At 33.2% G+C, this 19,167-nt stretch overlaps 1 protein-coding gene across 1 annotated transcript in view; it reads left to right on the top strand.

The window, feature by feature from the left end:
• Window positions 1-2,625: 2,625 nt before the first annotated feature.
• Window positions 2,626-19,167, top strand: part of LOC106466079 (glutamate-gated chloride channel-like) — a 21,044-nt gene continuing 4,502 nt past the window's right edge. Inside the window, exons 1-6 of the mRNA XM_022394034.1 lie at window positions 2,626-2,764; window positions 6,858-6,989; window positions 7,516-7,586; window positions 11,961-12,025; window positions 13,681-13,901; window positions 14,428-14,510. Coding sequence (XP_022249742.1) covers window positions 6,892-6,989; window positions 7,516-7,586; window positions 11,961-12,025; window positions 13,681-13,901; window positions 14,428-14,510 — 538 coding nt within the window. The 5' untranslated portion in view covers window positions 2,626-2,764; window positions 6,858-6,891. The remainder of the gene's footprint in view (window positions 2,765-6,857; window positions 6,990-7,515; window positions 7,587-11,960; window positions 12,026-13,680; window positions 13,902-14,427; window positions 14,511-19,167) is intronic.

The following is a 19,167-nucleotide window of genomic DNA, read 5'->3' as shown; positions in this document are numbered from 1 at the left end:
CCTTGTGTAGTTTTGTGCATAATTAAAAAAAACAATCTATATAATCAAAGATAAACTTAATTACTTTATTGTGAAGACAAAGTAGTGATAAAAAATTAATAATTGATTTTAAAACGTTAAGCTTAATACCTATAGTAACAGTGTTGACAATAGGCTATCATTATTGAGACTATATAATTGAGTATTTCCAGGCTACAACTAAAGGGGCTATCAGAGATGTAGTTTTTGTTGTGCACGTAGGGGCTAATGATGTAGGGAAAGGTAGGCCAGAGGAGCTAATTAATACGTGCTAGGGGTTGATAAAGGCATTTAATTTAAATAAAAAAGCCATAACTTAATTTTTTCTGGGATACTGCCCAGAATTAACTGTGGGAATGAAGTTATAAGTAGGTCACTTAGGTTAGTATGTAAGGATGAGCAGATTGGCTATTTGGACTTGTGTGATCAGTTCAGTGGAAGAAAGGGGGCTTTTGGGAATGGATGGTTTACATTTAAATAGGATAGGGCTAACTTGTTTGTTATGGCTATTCATTTAGCTATAAGGGAAGTTTTGAACTAGGGCTAGACAGTGGCGAGGGCCAGGATAAACTAAATGCAAGAGGAATAAGACTAAGAGACAGAGAAAAGTTTAGCATAGGAAATGAGTATAAAAGTAGTAATATGAGTAGACTTAATTGTTATTATTTTAATGCTAGATGTATAATAAATAAAATAGGTGACTTTAGAGCATTGGTAAGAATGAAACATTTTTATATAATGGGAATAACTGAAACATGGTTCAATGTAGATGATTTTGATGACAGAAATTTCTTTGAAATACAGGGTTACAGACTATTTAATGGGAATAGATTATTAAAGGGGGAGGAGTGGCTTTATATGTAAAATGTGAGTTACATCCTGTTGAAGTTAAGGGTGTTAAAGATAGTAACTCCATTTGTGTTTCTATTAGTGGATATAAAGGGACAAGGCATTTAGTGGGAATTTGAAACAGACCACCAGATGATACTGATGAAATTAGTGAAAAAAGTTAAAATGATATTAAGTTTTCAGCTGTTAATGAAGTCATAATTATGGATTATTTTAATTTCAGGCATATAGATTGGGAAATGCTAGAGTCAAACTGTGAGGGAGACAGGTTTTTGGAAACTGTTCAAGATGGCTTTCTACACCAATTAGTCGAGTAACCTACTAGAAGCAATGCTTGTACAAAACCAGAAAGAATAATACACGATGTAAATACATGTGCTGGCCCATTGTACAGTACCAGAAAGTACGATACATGATGTAAATACACATACTAACCCATTGTACAATACCAGAAAGTATGATACATGATGTAAATACATATACTGGCCCATTGTACAGAACCGGAAAGTATGATACATGATGTAAATACACATACTAACCCATTGTACAATACCAGAAAGTATGATACATGATGTAAATACACATACTAACACATTGTAGAGTACCAGAAAGTATCATACATGATGTAAATACATCTACTGACCCATTGTAGAGTACCAGAAAGTATCATACATGATGTAAATACACATACTGGCCCATTGCACAGTACCAGAAAATATCCCATATGACGAGAATACAAATTGTCTAATCTATTAAACAATTTTTCATGATGATCTGAGAAAGTATTTTAACAATACAGATATCTGTAGGTATGATGTTTCTCGTGATTTTTTGGAAAAGTGGCTTACCAATAATGTTATATGCATATGTAAAACATAATACTTATTATACATATGTATGCAATTTTGAATTGTCTTTTATTCACCACAGGGAACTTATATTTATAAAGGATTGGAAACATATGTAACATTGATGGTAAAAATTTATTATTGTCTTGAGAATTATTTAGTGAACAGGCTGCTTGAAATACAAAAATAAATATGGCTGATGCCCAAACTGTCATTCAAATGAATTATTAACATCGGACAATGAAACGTGAATTCCATATTAAGACATGTTGGTTAATTCGCCAGATGCAGCACCTATGGATTTCTGTATGATTAGCTGTTGAAAAACCGTCGTTCACTCGATGGAGTATGGAAACCATGCAGCGACGAGTGGTGTGCTTTCTAAATATGGACTTTACGATGGGAACTACACTGCAGAACTACTGTCCGATAGAGCATGACTGGACGAGGCAACAAGGACGGTAACGACGTGTAGTACTTTGAGCCTGGTATTTTAGTAAAACATCAGATGAATACATATTAGACTTTTCTACCACCTAAGGAAGTTTATGATCGCCTGTAGTTCGTCATTTCTTGTTTTCGTGAAACAGCATATAATGTGTGAATTATACTAGTTTACTATCTAGTATTTCCAGAAAACACAAATATTTCAGAAAGACACATATTTAGTTAAATGTAATGAAGTTTACAGCCTAATGTATACTTCATTAAAACAGTAAATAGAAACAAAATAGAACAGTCTACGGCCGAGTGTTTCGGATTTTTCCTTAACGACAGAATAAATAGAATGACTGATGTCTAGGCTAATAGATGGAAGAAAGTAGGTAAAACATTTAAGAATGTGCGGGAGAAATGTCTGTAATTTGTACGAACACCAGACCACGTAACTTTCTCCACCCTTAACCAATCAATAGAAGAGGTAACTAGAGCGCGCAGTCAACCTGCTTCCTGCAAACCTAGAATGACTTTAGCAACGTTATGTGAAGGACAACATGTTGAAAGAATAAGATTCACTGGGAAGGAAGCTGGTAAAGAAACCACCACTACAGGTAAGGAATATTCAAATATTTGCCATTATTATTTCTGCCACAAACTTTACAAGTGACAGATAGTACAAAACTAAAGAGCTAAAATAAGGTAAATTTACTTCTAAGCCTTCTCTCTGACTTGTGGCCATTTTAGTTTAAACACATATCCTCGGAGTCTGAAAAATAACAGATCCTAATATTTTCCCATTACAGAAATGGGTCAAATGTAGTGGTTTGAAAATAGTAAAAGCTTAGAACTTTTCTTTCTATCTCTTCTTCTAATATCAATAGAAAGGATTTAGATATTTGATGATAATAAAGAAGTTATTAAGCTTTTTCTCCCTTGTTTTTCTAAAAATATCAACAGAAATAGTTTAGTGATTTGGAATAATAAATGTGTGTATTTAAGACTTTGTTTTCTATCTTTATTCACAATATCACTACATCAAATTTAATGACATGGGAATCGTAAAGAAATGTTTTAATTTCTGTAACTTTAGTTACATTACCAACAGGTTAAAATAATAAATGTATATTTAATTTCTTAGCTTTACCCATAACATCAGTAGTTACAATATACAAAAGTAAAGAAAAACATTTCAGAAAAGGAAGTAAATGTAGGGATGGCTAATATCAATCCTTCAAACCAATGCAAATAAGATAGTAGGGATGACATTTGCATCATCCCTACATAAGAGCACAGGCACACAGTGTAATTGAATGTTAGCAGACAAAAATATGATAAATTTAACTCAACTGTGATTGAATATTTATATATGTTGTTCTATATTAATTCTTGCCTGTTTGCATTTACTTTTTTCTTTACTTGTTTGCTTGTTTTCTTTTAATGCAGTGTTTCAATAGATATGAAGAGATTGTATTTACAACCAAGTTCTAAATACAATGGGGTTCCAACTGTAATATTCATTGTTTATCTGTTATTGGCTGGTTGTTCCTATTTTACCCTGTTTTTTAAGCCTTTTAAAGGAACACCAAGTTTCTGTAAGAAAGCTAACTTCAAGGGGTAATGATAAGATCGTTTACACTAGAATTATGATTTTTTAATTACTACTAGTTATTAATAATATTTATAAATATGGATATTCTGTTTGAAACTATGTCACCTCAGTGATTTTGGTTAACTCTTTTGGTTTTTGAGTTATCATGTAATAAAAAAGAAGCAGAAGTACAAGAAATTCAAACTTTTTGCTATGATATTTACAGGCATTCCCTGAACTCGTGATTCAGTCATTACATAGATATTGTTATAAAAGGAAACACTTTTTAGTATTATAAAGTTCTGATGACCTACTGAGGAGATATTTTAAAAAAAAACATTTCGATGAACAATCCAAGCCATTCCTACATAGGCAGTGCTACTGTCTGCCTGATATATATTGTGAAAGTAGTGACGTTTGAGGATAAAACTTTTGTGCATTATTTTTATTAAACTATGATATACAATACATATATATATATATATCCTAAACTAGTATAGTTTGAGGGAAAAAATTGTATGTATTGTTTTTATTAAGCTATGATATAAAATAAATATCCTAAACTAGTAACGTTTGAGGGTAAAGGTTGTGTGTATTTAATGTTTTATCTTTAACTAATAATCAAGATATATATTCTGAATATTGAAACATCTAAGTGCAAAGAGAATAAGTGAATGTCCTTTGTGTGTCGTGTTTGTACAAGTGTAGTACAAAACTAAAGACGAAAATGTTTATATAAGTAACGTTCCTACAGCTTCTATCAATCTAGTTTATTTTTATGGTACTTGTTTTCTCAGAGAATTGTGTTAGACTTTATCGATTTCTCTTGTAGATGTTGTTCCTGTTTTATTTATTCGTGCCACACCTACTATACCAGGTTTTCTTATTTCACTCTTATATTTGTCACACACCCTGACTAGCGATATTTCAGAAATGAGCTCTAGCTTAACGCCCACAGATCGAGCGAAAAGTATCTGTATTTTGAGAAGATCCGCTGTCGTTGTTTCTAGATGTTGACAAATCCGAAAATTATTGATCGAATACATTGTGTGGTAACAAAGTTAATGGCGTCACTGTAGAACAAAATGGTTGTACATCTTTTCTATAATCCTTCAAAACTTCGGGTATTATTTCATAGAGTTTTCACTTCTTCGGAATAAGCCACAAATAATATTTTATTACACAATTACGAGATGTATAAGAAGAGCGTTTAGGTTTTTAATATGTTTTCAGATTGGATATAAAATGGTTGTTGTCAATAGGGTAGAAAATCTCCTTTTCGTTCTTCATAGAAGAAGATGCAAACATAGTAAAAGTCTTCGATGACAAGTGGTTCATATATCAATGGTTCACTATCATACTTTATGCTTCCACTGCTAAATTAGGGACGACTAGCGCAGATAGCCCTCGTGTAGCTTTACGCGAGATCCATAACAAACAAACAAACCTTCCATCTTCACAATAAATCTGTTAACCGTAAACATCAATACTTGTAGTATCATCCCTTAGCCTCACTATAATACTACTGCATTGAAACATCGCTGCATGTATTGCCACACTTTTCTATAATACTACTGTAGAAAAACTTTACTATTTGTAGTATCACCTCTTATCTTCACTATAATCATACTTTAAAAATCTTTAGTGTTTATACTTTCACTCTTTCAGCTGCCCCCCCCCCCAGTGGCACAGCGGACTTACAACGCTAGAATCCGGGTTTCAATACCCGTGGTGGGCAGAGCACAGATAGCCCATTGTGTAGTTTTGTGCTTAATTACAAACAAACTCTTTCAGCTGTACAAGACAAGTCATTTATCAAGAATGGTCACACTTAAATAAAATTTTAACCCGGCATGGCCAGGTGGTTAATGCGCTCGACTCGCAATCTGCGGGCCGCGGGTTCGAATCTCCGTCACACCAAATATGCTCGGCCTTTCAGAAGTGGGGGCGTTATAAAGTGCTGGTCAATCCCAATATTCGTTGGTAAAAGAGTAGCCCAAGTGTTGTCGGTGGGTGGTGATGACTAGTTGCCTTCCCTCTAGGAAGATGGGAGGTGATACTACAAGTATTAATGTTTAAAGATAGCAGATTTATTGTGAAGCTGAGAGGTGATACTATAAGTATTGATGTTTAAGAATAGCAGGATTATTGTGAAGATGGGAGGTGATACTACAAGTATTGATGTTCAAAGATAGCAGGATTATTGTGAAGATAGGAGGTGATACTAAAAGCATTGATGTTTAAGGATAGCAGGATTATAGTGAGGTTGAGGGATGACAATACAGAGGTTAACACGAGAAGTAAGACTACAAATACTGAAGATGGTCAGTGAGAAGATTGTGGTGAAGATAATTGTGAGATCAAAAGAACTCTTTTATATTGGAAGCAGAAATATCGTGAAAATGAGCGATAGGATATAAAAGAAAATATTAGTGGATATCAATGTAGAATAATAGGAAGATACACGGATAGATCAGCTTTAATACTGGTTGTACGAGTTGAGCAAAATGGGTTACACAGATAGGCCGTTTTTACGTGGAGGTTATATGTGTTGATTAGTTTTCACTGTCGAAAAGTTACCACTTACTTGAATATTTGTTGCTGTAAAATGTTTATTTCATACAACTTTTCGTGTTCTTACATTAAAAATTAATTTAAAAGAATTATCCGAAGTGTATAGTTTAATATCGTTTAATGGAACTTTCGGGGTGGATATGAAAAATTAAAAAAAAAGGCCTTAATTTTGCACACTGTAATCGGCATATACTATCAGTTTCTCTTTTATTTCGTAATAGTAGCGTTTTTAGGTAATTGTCTGGCGAATAAAACAGAATGTATCTTTCTTTGACAGTTTATTTGGGGTTATTACGCTAATGGAACAATTTTCGGCTTTGTTGCAGCCATCAGAGGTATTGCTGTATTTTATGTACTCGCTTCGAGTTAATTGTTCCCAAAATAAAAGTACGCTTACAATAACCTAATGATAAATGTGCTTTCATCCTTGAACATGGGTTCTGATGTAGACAAGGCAGTTTTATTGATAGGTTGAACTTTGAAAGAGAGAGTTTAAAGTATTAAATGTCAAATTTCTGCTTTGCACATGCATATACTTACAGTAAGGTCTGACATGTCCATGTCATTAACCAGAAAATGAGGAAACTGCATTGGAGAAGTAATGCATTCAGTTCTTTGTGTCTTCTACTGTCCGGATCTTTTTGTAGCGCCACCTATGAATCTTTTTCAAAAGGGTAAGTCATTAAGGTTCATTGTTTTGTCTGTAACAATCTCAATCTTAAACAAGATTATAAGCTACCATTTAAGTTGTTATAGCAACAGTTTCTCAAAAGATATTGAAAAAAAACTTAGTAATTGCAAATAACCCTGATTTAATTTGTATGGATTAAGGCCAGCAATCTCCAATAATATATTTCAGTGATGTTTTCTGTTTCTCTTTGTCTATAACTGCTTTTAAGTGTTATGTTATTCTAAAAATAAAATAAAATAGGAAATATTTGATTTTAGCAACAAAACTGACCTTGAAGACACTAAGTGATCTTAAGCTCAAGACAGAGTTGACTTTAAAGATACTGAAGACACTTAATAACGGGTTTGATCACTGGCCAATGGAAATTTCTTTACTTCAAGACGTTGAATAATCTGACAATAAATTCGCCGCGAACATGAATTAATGGATTAAAAGGAATATTGTTAAATGCTGTTTAGTTGAGATTATTAAATAAGTGTTATTCTTAAGCCTATTTTATTTTTAAACAGCGATACAGACAAACAGATATTGGACTACCTAGTAGATCCGAGAAGATACGACTACAGAGTACGACCCAATGGTAAGTCTGTCGTAGTCACTATATATTAGGATTGCAGATAGTGACTTCATGGTGAAGATAATGAAGTTTATAGCCTCATATGTAAAGTATGTTCATGTAACAGAAACATTGTCAGAATGAGAAAAACGCCAAGTTTCAAAAAGATCCTATCTATATAAAGTGGCAATGCCAAGCCAAGTTAGGAAACTCAACTATGGCAATCTTGTTATTGTTATCAGTTGTAGAATAGTAATAGTAATTCTAATAATAGTAAAAGCAACTTACACGGTAGCCTCAGTTGTTGTCTTGTCTATCACCTTATATGGCTGTTCTCTTTGTTATAACTAGCATTTCTTCATTATCCACACATCTGAACTCGGTGTTCAACGTCACTGGATTTAAATGTTCTCTGTCAAACAATAGATTAGCCAATGATATAATATATTTCATGTGAAGCTGAAACTTCTCATATTTTCGGAAGAGGCTAATTATTGGCTTACTCTCCAAACAAAGCTATGTCATGCAGCTGGTGAGGTCCATGTTTAGAAGCACATGCTTCGTATTCAACCTATAGTGTAGTCTTGTGGTTAAGATCACATTGTAAGTACGGAACGTTACAGATTCAATGCTGCTTTTTCTTTGTTAGCGAATGCACTTTTTTAAAAACATGAATAAATAGCTTAATATAATCGATATACACCTCACATTAAACGCATTCCCTGATTTGTTTTGCTTTTGAATAACAAGTGAAATTTCGTAAAAGTATGGATGTTTTTAATGTGACTTTCTTTTGCTTTGGCGATTTGTTTGTTTTACTGTTCCTCAATAGATATTTAGCGCACAGTTGTTCTTTCATATACACGTTTGCATTCATAATATGATATTGTCTCAAAATTTACGCAGAATAAACAAAATGATAGTTGGTGATATAGTTATGGTCGTAAATCGAGATTGAAGATACTCAATCATAACCCTTCACTCCTGCCTCGGTTGTTTAACTAGACGTCGTCGTTAGCTTCATGGTACTTATTTAACCAAATTCTTCACTCCTACCTCAGTTGTTTTACTAAACGTCGTCGTTAGCTCCATGCTATTTATTTAACCAGGTTCTTCACTCCTACCTTTGTTGATTTATTAGACGTCGTTAGCTCCATTGTATTTATTTAACCGAATTCTTCATTCCTACCTCGGTTGTTTTACTAAACGTCGTCGTTAGCTTCATGGTACTTATTTAACCAGGTTCTTGACTCCTACCTCAGTTGTTTTACTCAACGTCGTCGTTAGCTCCATTGTATTTATTTAACCGAATTCTTCATTCCTACCTCGGTTGTTTTACTAAACGTCGTCTTTAGCTCCATTGTATTTATTTAACCGAGTTCTTCATTTCTGCCTCGGTTTTTTTATTAGACGTCCTCGTTACCTCACTGGTAATTAATCTTACCAGATTCTTCACTTCTGCCTCCGGTTTTTTCCAGACGTAATAATTAGCTCCATAATTTCATCTACTCACGGTCCTCCACTTCTCTTGCTAGAGATTCTCTAAAAGCAGTTGCCAGAATAATGCTGTTAATCTGCGTCTTCAATAATTATGGTATGTCACTAACTGAAATTCTAATCTAATAGTATATCTATCTAATCAAAAACACCTTATGTATGAAAAAAAGGTGCGGCCAAAATATGATTCAGTGTACGACATAAAGGAATGAAATCAAAATTGGTGGCCAAACTGATAGCTACACTTATAGCATTGATAATAATTTGACAGCAAATATTCATTCGTTAGTTAACCAAGCCATGTTTTTTGTTCAACTTGGGGCATGATAATAACTGTTAAGTACCCTTGTGTATTTTACTTAGAAAATAAGTGATTTCGGTCAGTTCTTTACATTAAGTATTATAACATAAAATTGCTTAACGACATGCGTTATATCGACCCTACCTGTAGTTGACAAAAAACGAACAAGTCGGTCATTTCAGTGTTAATGTATATTTTAAATAATTAAGTTTTACGACAGATTTTCCCGATGACTAAAAATTAGCTACAAGATTTATTTAACATCTAGATACAATATTTTGTCGAAATACCAACACTACTTTGGAAGTAGCTTTGTTAAAATAGTGGAAGAGAAAAATGACAAAGGTATTATATATTCAGTATCTTTACCACACGATCAATAAGTATATATACTGTTGGTAATCGATTAAATGTGTCACTAGGCAATTCTCACTTGTATAGATTAACAACTGCATAATAGCACACGGTTTATCAAATTTGATGATAAAGTTTATCTATGTTACTATATGTGAACTATGGGTTGATTTGAGAATAAATTATACCTCATGTATATAATATTTCACATAATTCAGTGCAATGCACAATACATCATTCATCACAACGAATTATAAAGTTCATCTATATGCATATGACACTTGTTTGATGCATGAAAATGAAATATATTGTCACAATGTCTGATTAAGTAAGTTAACATTAAAAAAATGTGTTTTTAAGTGCTTGCAAAGTTTGAAAATAGGAATTTAAAGCTGCAGATAAATTGTAAAATGCCAGTTAATGTGATAATAATTATTTATTTAAAAATACTGCTTACGTTAGTGTTATAGCCTAATTACTGATAGAGTTATGTTTGAGTAAAGGTCAGCAACCATATTTTTGAGCTAATTTGGAAGTACTGAATCCAAATATTTAGGCAACCAAATTTTCATTTTTCAGAAAAGGTTCAAAATGGAGAATCAAAGTATGACAATCGTTTTCTTGTGTAATTTGGTTTATAATTTTTAAAAGATTTTTTCATATCTTCACAAACCTAGTGATGTTTGTGCAAATCTGTGTGATGTATAAGCATTTCAAGAACGAATTTACCTTTGTTGCCTTTATTGAATACATAGTGAACTATTACGAAAATTATGGTTCGGTAGTATAATGATGGTTGTTAAAAAAACTGGAAAACTTCATTGTTGATTTAATTTTTACCTGTTGAACACTGGGGAACGACAAACATTTTTATATTGAGGGAAAAACCTATTACAAATGTTTACAAATCAAAAACTGAAGAAGACTCAAATTGTGACCGTATTTTGTTTGTGTAAAAGTTGCTACATATCGATTTTATATGATATAGGACAAGGTTTTCCTGTACCTGTCTAAAGTGTACGCCACAGTACTTGTTTTTTCTCTGTCTCCTGCCTTGTCTGGTGATATACAGGACAGGGTTTTCCTGTATCTGTCTAATAAGTACGTCACAGCACTTGTTTTTTCCCTGTCTCCTGCCTTGTTTAATGATATATAGGACAGGGTTTTTCTGTGCCTGTCTAATATGTACGTCACAGCATTTGTTTTTCTCTGTCCCCTGCCTTGTCTGATGATATATATGACAGGGTTTTCCTGTATCTGTCTAATATGTACGTCACAGCACTTATTTTTTCCCTGTCTCCTGCCTTGTTTAATGATATATAGGACAGGTTTTTCTGTACCCGTCTAATCTGTACGTCACAGCACTTGTTTTTCTCTGTCTCCTGCCTTGTCTGATGATATATAGGACAGGGTTTTTCTGTGCCTGTCTAATATGTATGTCACAGTACTTGGTGAACAGCTGAAGTCTTTCGCAATTTTTATTCAACCCAAGCAACATCATATAAAGGTCAAAAGATGTGCTAATTTTATCTATTGTAGCATTTTAATAACCCCACCACACTAGACGATGTTTGAACAAATAAAAACACCTTTTATATAGCGATACGTACCTAAAGCTTGTAGAAAACGGATGCACTTAATGAATACGCGTTGCTTTTCTTTTAAAATTAAAAATTAATTGACTGTGTGGCAGCATATTAAAGTGACTTGCTAATTTTAATGCTTTTTTCCAACATTTTAAACTACGATGACTTCATTTCATAGGCAGAGAAACTCAAAACTACGGGAGCAATGCACACTACTGTATACTACAAGCAATGCGTTTATGTGTACATAGAAGTGTTGTTCAAAGATATATGATTAATAAAGTTGTTCGAGAGAGAAACTAACTCGGTTCTTCTTACGGATAAGTCACTAATTAGGTGATTTAACTATTATTATTTCTCTCCTATATTAGTGTATGTCAACACATTCTTTTTTCTTTACATAAGTCTAAAATCTACATCTGTTTGTGTTAGTGTTATCTATTTTCCTGTAGACAAACAGTTTTAACGTTAGTATAGTTCAGCTGTCTTTGAGAACCAAAGCTTTTCTGCGAGTGTTATCTATTTTCCTGTATACAGTTTTAACGCTAGCATAGTCCAGCTTTCATTGAGAACCTTTCTACTTGTAAAGTTTGCAAATATTTACTTTAGCTTAGTTTCCTTTAGTATATGTACTCAACGTGACTATCATCTTTTCTTTAGAACAAACACTCATAAACGTGAGCGTAGTTCTCCTTTCTTTATCTTCTCCGGACGAATCCAGCCTTGTAAGTAAACTTTTCTTTTTTCGTGCCTTTAAATATAAATTGTTATAGTTGATTTGATATTATGATTTGAGTTATATATATATATATATATTTTTTTTTGGTAGAGGAAACATCGTACGAACGTCATACATGATTACAGGTGTTATAACACTCGAATACAGAGTTACTTTATAACAACCGAACTGTACCTGTTAATACGGAGGTGCGTCAGCCGTACTTTATAAGAACCCAACTGTATCTGCCTCAGCCATGGCCAGATGGATGATATGCTTAGTTTACATTTGATTCCTCACCATTCGAAAGTGCATAAAACTCGAGAAGCAGAGCGTTTAGGACATAATGAACTCCAATCTACAACTCAGAGCGGCATCCTCATCAATAAAGTGAAAATTTTCAAACCCAAAACACCATTCCAATGAAACTGGGCACATCTCCTGATACGTTAACAAAATAATAAGCAAGTTGGTGAAGGCCAAAAATTTGTAACATTTCATTTTGAAATCAACAGTTGTTTTCATAAGCAAGATGGTTGAAGGAACTAAAATCACAGAATTGATCGCATACTTACCAAATTCCCCGATGCAGCTCTAGGGGATTTTTGTGGCCTTGATCAGCCAAAATGTTATTTACGAATCTAATGTACAAGGAAAGTGAAACTTTTCTCGTCGTCCTTCGCAGAATCTGGTTAAATGGGAAATTGGTTAAATGTCAGCTTAGAGAGCGTAGTCGTTGCCATCAGACTGGCTATGGAAGAAGTTTCCAAGTCCATCACAGGATCTATACAAGGAATTCTGTATTCTAAGTTGTTATGACAGCTATTACATATTTATTGTAACCATAAGATAACAATTCCTTAACATTCAGCAAGAAGTCTAAAGTGTGATAGTTAGTGCAGCAGTCTTCAATGCCGTTAAGGTTATCTATAGAACTGACCGTGTTAACATGAAGGACTGTGGGAATATTGCAAGTTGACCGATTTCTGGTATTCGAAACTCAGGAATAGGGTGGGAAAAGAGAGTGTGAGAAACATGATAATTAGTGTGGTGGGACGGACAAAAGTGGCTTTAGAAGTAATAAATTACATTTTTATAGCCTACTATAGTCTTCATTATTCTTGCCACCTTTCCTTTTTAAAATAATTTCTCTATTTCTTTCCAATCTTTGTCTAGGGGTGAATTGAACACAAGTAAAAAATGTGAAAGTTAGTGAAGTGACGTGATAACATAGAGTGATTTCAGTGGTTGAAGATGTGACTGATCCTCGGTGTACGAAAACACAGAATAGGACCTTGAGAAATGTTATAATTACAAGAGGGAGAGAGGTGTCCTTCCCACCATACTAATTATCATGTTTCTCAAACTATCTTTTCCCGCCCTATTCCTGAGTTTCGAATACGAATATCGGAAATCGGTCAACGTGTAACTTTCCAACAGTCCTCTATATTGTCACGGTGAGCTTCTGTAGACAATCTTAATGTCATTGAAAACTGCTGCACTAAGTATCACTCACACTTTATACTTCTTACTTGAAAATAAAAAGGTTATTTTCTGAAAGAGTTTTTCATTTTGTAATTTAGCTAATTTTATATCTTACTTGACTTATTCTATCTATATTTAGTGATTTACGTGCATGTTATTGTGAACATTATCTTGTAGGAATATGAGGTCGAATTCCTACTACATCAAGTGTGGTACGACCCAAGACTCACTTACAACGATAGGGGTCACTATAGGTACTTAAACGGAATGAAGCACCTTCACAGAATCTGGACACCTGACACCTACTTCATCACGCACGGCGACTTCAAAGAACCACTAATGCCAATTCATCTTGCCTTACAGGTGTCTCCAGATGGAAAGGTGTTTCACACTCAGAGGTGTGTACTCACACACTTATACACGTAGGAAAACGTTAAAAAGTAGGGAGATCTGAAATATAAGTGAATGATGTCGTTAGCTCCAACATATATTTGATTTATTTCATTTTTGTAATTTAGATACTTTCACATCTATTGAAATGATAAATATAGAAACTACTTATTTCTGTTTCATTATATATCATAAAAATGAAATAAATGAGTAAAATGTAAATAAAACATTTAAGCAAGTTTAATATATTACCATTCTTCGCCCAGGAGGAAACCACTGGTATTTCTCAATGTGTTCAATCAAATATAGCCAAGTAATTTAGATGATTTTAATACGCAAAAAAAGAAAATACAATAGAATTCCTACTGCCGCTAGATGACCCTCTATATATATATATATATATGATTACATGTAAATCGAACAAAAATTATGGTGACTTAAATATCAATAAAAGAAAGAAAAGACCAACTTTGCAATTATGATCTTAGTAAATGATCTACTCCACATACTTTCTATATCATTTTTCATTTCCAGGAGAGAGGTGACTTTGAACTGTGAAGGCAACCTTGGCATCTTTCCATTCGACAATCCAAAGTGTCCTTTTTCCCTCGAAAGTAGTATGTTGATTTATATGAATTATTAACTAATTAAACTTCTACTCAAGATAAATTTCCAAAATAAACTTCAATTTCGGTTGACAAACTTCCTAGGAAAATAGAACTTGAGAGGATTGTTCTTAATCCATTATTTGTGTTTATCGTGATAAGCACTTAATCGTTGTTTAGTAAATTTCGGATTAAGTCCTAGAGAAAATGTTGATTGTGTGATTTTCTGTATAATTATCCCTGTGGTTAGTGCATGTTGAATTTAACCATAATCCTTACAGTAAAATGATGGAAGGACTTGCTCTACATCATGAGGAAATACATTGAATTACAAATTTAAACACTTTCTGAATAATTAGTTTCGCGGTATAGTCTATTCAAACGTATCGTTACATCAACAGTTACAGTGATAAACACACCCGAAACAAGGACGTAAAAAAAAACTAAATGCAGGCTCTAGAACACCTAGAGATCTTAGCAATACTGAACAATTTAAAGGAATAAAATATATAACCCTGTGAAATATTTTGTGATTGAGAAATGTATTTAGAAAGTGAATAACTTTCCTTGTTCCTCTAACCCGATCGGGCAATATCCTGCAATTAGAATTACATAAGAAATTTTCATCTTAAAAACAACAACGTTAGTTAAATCATTGTTGGACTTACAACAGAGAACTTACTTCTTTGTGATATGCAGCACTTTGTTGGCAATTTGCTACAATGAACTGTAGCGTTATGTTACCAACAGCGAAGAAAGATACAGCAACGTTACCTTTATCAATGGTTGGCTAATTGAATCTATTTTTCTTTTCCGATGCATACGTTTTTGGCGATTATTTAATGTGGTATTGTTGCGCAAGTGTGGTGCGTTATGGAGGAACTCATATCTAACACAACTATAACATTCCTTAATATGAGAGAACAATGGCGTTCTAATACATCTACTGTCATTAGTCCACCATTCGGAAAGAGCATTGGTAAATATAACACCTAGTCTACTTTTCGGACAGTAACATTGATAAATAAACTAGTAGTTTACTTCTCGGACAGAAACATTGATGAATAAATCACTAGTCTACTTCTCGAACAGTAACATCACAAGTAAAATACTAGTCTACTTTTCGGAGAGGAACATTGATACATATAACACCTAGTCTACTTCTCGAACAGTAACTGACAAGTAAAGTACTAGTCTACTTTTCGGAGAGGAACATTGATACATATAACACCTAGTCTACTTCTCGGACAGTAGCATTGATAAATAAGATATTAGTCTCCTTCTTTAACAGGAGCATTGATAAATAAAACACTAGTCCACTTTTCAGACTGTAGCAGTGATAATTATAACACCTGTTTACTTATCGGACAGTAGCATTGATAAATAAAACACTAGTTTACTTCTCGGACAGGAGCATTGATAACTAAAACACCAGTCTATTTCTCGGACAGGAGCATTGATAAATATAATTCTAGTCTACTTCTCGGACAGAAGTATTGATAAATAAAACACTAGTTTATTTCTCGAACAGGAGCATTCATAAATAAAACACTAGACTACTTCTCGAACAGGAGCATTGATAAATAAGATACTTGTTTACTTCTTTAACAGGAGTATTGATAAATATAACACTAATCCACTTTTCGGACAGTAGCATTGATAATTATAACACTAGTCTACTTGTTGAACAGGAACATTGATAAATTAAACGCTAATCCACTTTTCGGACAGGAGCATTAATAAATAAAATACTAGTCTACTTCTTGAACAGTAACATTGATAAGTAAAATACTAGTCTACTTCTCATACAGTAACATTGATAAGTAAAATACTAGTCTCTTTATCGGACAGGAGCATTGATAAATAAAACACTGGTCTACTTCTCATACAGTAACATTGGTAAATAAAACACTGGTCCACTTCTCATACAGTAACATTGATAAGTAAAATACTAGTCTCTTTATCGGACAGGAGCATTGATAAATAAAAGACTAGTCTACATATCGGACAGTAGCATTGGTAAATAAAACACTGGTCTACTTCTCATACAGTAACATTGGTAAATAAAATACTAGTCTACTTCTCATACAGTAACATTGATAAGTAAAATACTAGTCTCTTTATCGGACAGGAGCATTGATAAATAAAACACTAGTCTACTTCTCGGACAGTAACATTGGTAGATAAAACACTGGTCCACTTTTCGGACAGTAGCATTGATAAGTAAAACGCTAGTCTACTTCTCGGACAGTAACATTGATAAGTATAATGGTAGTCTATTTCTCGGACAGGTGCATTGATAAGTATAATGGTAGTCTATTTCTCGGACAGGAGCATTGATAAATAAAACACTAGTCTACTTCTCATACAGTAACATTAATAAATAAAATACTAGTCTACTTCTCATACAGGAGCATTGATAAGTATAATGGTAGTCTATTTCTCAGACAGGAGCATTGATAAATAAAACACTAGTCTACTTCTCGGATAGTAGCATTAATAAATGAAGCACTAGTCTACTTCTCGGACAGGAGCATTGATAAATAAAAGACTAGTCTATCTCTCTGTCAGGAGCATTGATAAATAAAACACTAGTCTACTTCTTGGACAGTAACAATAATAAATAAAATACTAGTCTACTTCTGATACAGGAACATTGATAAGTATAATGGTAGTCTATTTCTCGGACAGGAGCATTGATAAATAAAAGACTAGTCTATCTCTCTGTCAGGAGCATTGATAAATAAAACACCAGTTTGCTTCTCGTACAGGAGCATTCATAAATAAAACACTAGTGTACTTTTCGGCAGGAGTATTGATAAATATAAAAGAATGCTTAAGTAACAAACAAAATTCTTAATCTAGTATTGTTTCCGGTTAGGCAGAGATGACCACAAAATTGAGTAACAAGAAAGAATTTGTCATTGATTTAAGGAACTAACTGTTATTTATATCATGTTTGTGAAAGTAAACACTAAAGTAGATCAGGGTAGTATATTCAAAGTTGTAGTAATTCCACATCAACGTACAGAGCTGGTGATAGTTGGCTCTTTCATAATCAAAACATGTTTTGAAGTGTTCAAGGCTTGGCCAGGTGGTTAGGGCACTCGACTCGCAATCTGCGGGTCACGGGTTCGAATCTGTCATACCAAACATGCTCGCCCTTTCAGCCGTGGGGGCGTTATAATGTGACGGTCAATCTCTCTATTCGTTGGTTAAAGAGTAACCCAAGTGTTGCCGGTGGGTGGTGATGACTAGCTGCCTTCCATCTAGTCTTACAATGCTAAATTAGGGACGGCTAGCTCAGGTAGCCCTCGTGTAGCTTTGCGCGAAATTCAAAAACCAAACCAAGTGTTCAAGGTTGTTGTTGATTGTTTACAATTTTATAATCAAGACATGTTTTTGAGTGATTCAAGTTCTTATTGTAATAATGTGTAGCTTTATATTTTCCATTTCTTCAAACTCAGACTCATTTTTTTCTGGAAATTAAAGATTATGCTTAAATATATATATTTTTTTTATGTATTGCTATTGCGGGTACTTAGTTAAATGTATGTTATTTTTCCTTAATTGCCATAAGTCGTGAATGGTTTTTGATTGCGTGACTGAGAGTTAATATAACTGCTTTGTTTAGGAAGAAAAGGAAGCTAAATACAGGAACGGTTAAATACTATGAAATATTTAAAACAACTATTAAACAGCTTTTGTTTGTATATGTGTACCATTATATTTGATTGACAATAGCGAAACAACAGAATGATTGAATTAGAGAAGCATTCAATTTGAGTAATATAACAACTGTTAATAAAAAGTGTAACAATAGAGTTTCAGAAAATGTTTTATAAAACAGTCAAACAATATAATGCATGAGTCAGTTTTATTCAAAACAGTTTAACAAATGCTTATATAACAATATAATATCTGAGTTAACTTTGTAAGAACAATCTTACAATTTAAAGTTTGAGGTCAATGGTTATAAGAATAGTATAACAATATAATGTCCTAGATAAGTATTTACAAGATAGGTCAAACAGTATAGTACCGGAGTTCATAAGAAGAGTAAAATGAAATATCTGAGTAAAGTACTTATAAGAGCAGTCAAACAATATATTACCTGAGTTAAGTGTTGATAAGAGTAAACAATATAATATCAGACTTAAGTGTTAATAAGGGCAAACGATATGATACTTGAGTTTAGTGTTGATAAGGGCAAACAATATAATACCTCAGTTAACTGTTGATAAGAGCAGTGAAACAATATAATACCTGAGTTAAGTGTTGATAAGAGCAGCAAACAATATAATACCTCAGTTAACTGTTGATAAGAGCAGTCAAACAATATAATACCTGAGTTAAGTGTTGATAAGAGCAGTCAAACAATATAATTCCGGAGTTAAGTGTTTTTAAAAGCTGTTATGTAATATATCTTTAATTCCGTATACGCGCTGTTAAAACAATGTAATGACATTATTTGTATATACCAGATTGGAACATTAAAACAAAGCAACGCCATCTATTATTTGTACATAAAAATACAATTTTCATGCGTATATTTCATTGCAAAAATTGAAAAATAGCCCGGTTATAATACTTATGTTCTGATACAGCAATGTTATAGGTTAATAGATAATATTATATATATATATATATATATATATATATATATATA

The sequence above is a fragment of the Limulus polyphemus genome, unplaced genomic scaffold (assembly GCF_000517525.1).
Source record: "Limulus polyphemus unplaced genomic scaffold, Limulus_polyphemus-2.1.2 Scaffold2144, whole genome shotgun sequence".
NCBI classification, from domain to species: Eukaryota; Metazoa; Arthropoda; class Merostomata; order Xiphosura; family Limulidae; genus Limulus; species Limulus polyphemus.
The sequence above is the reverse complement of the archived record's forward strand: the minus strand, read 5'-3'. Positions and strand labels throughout refer to the sequence as shown.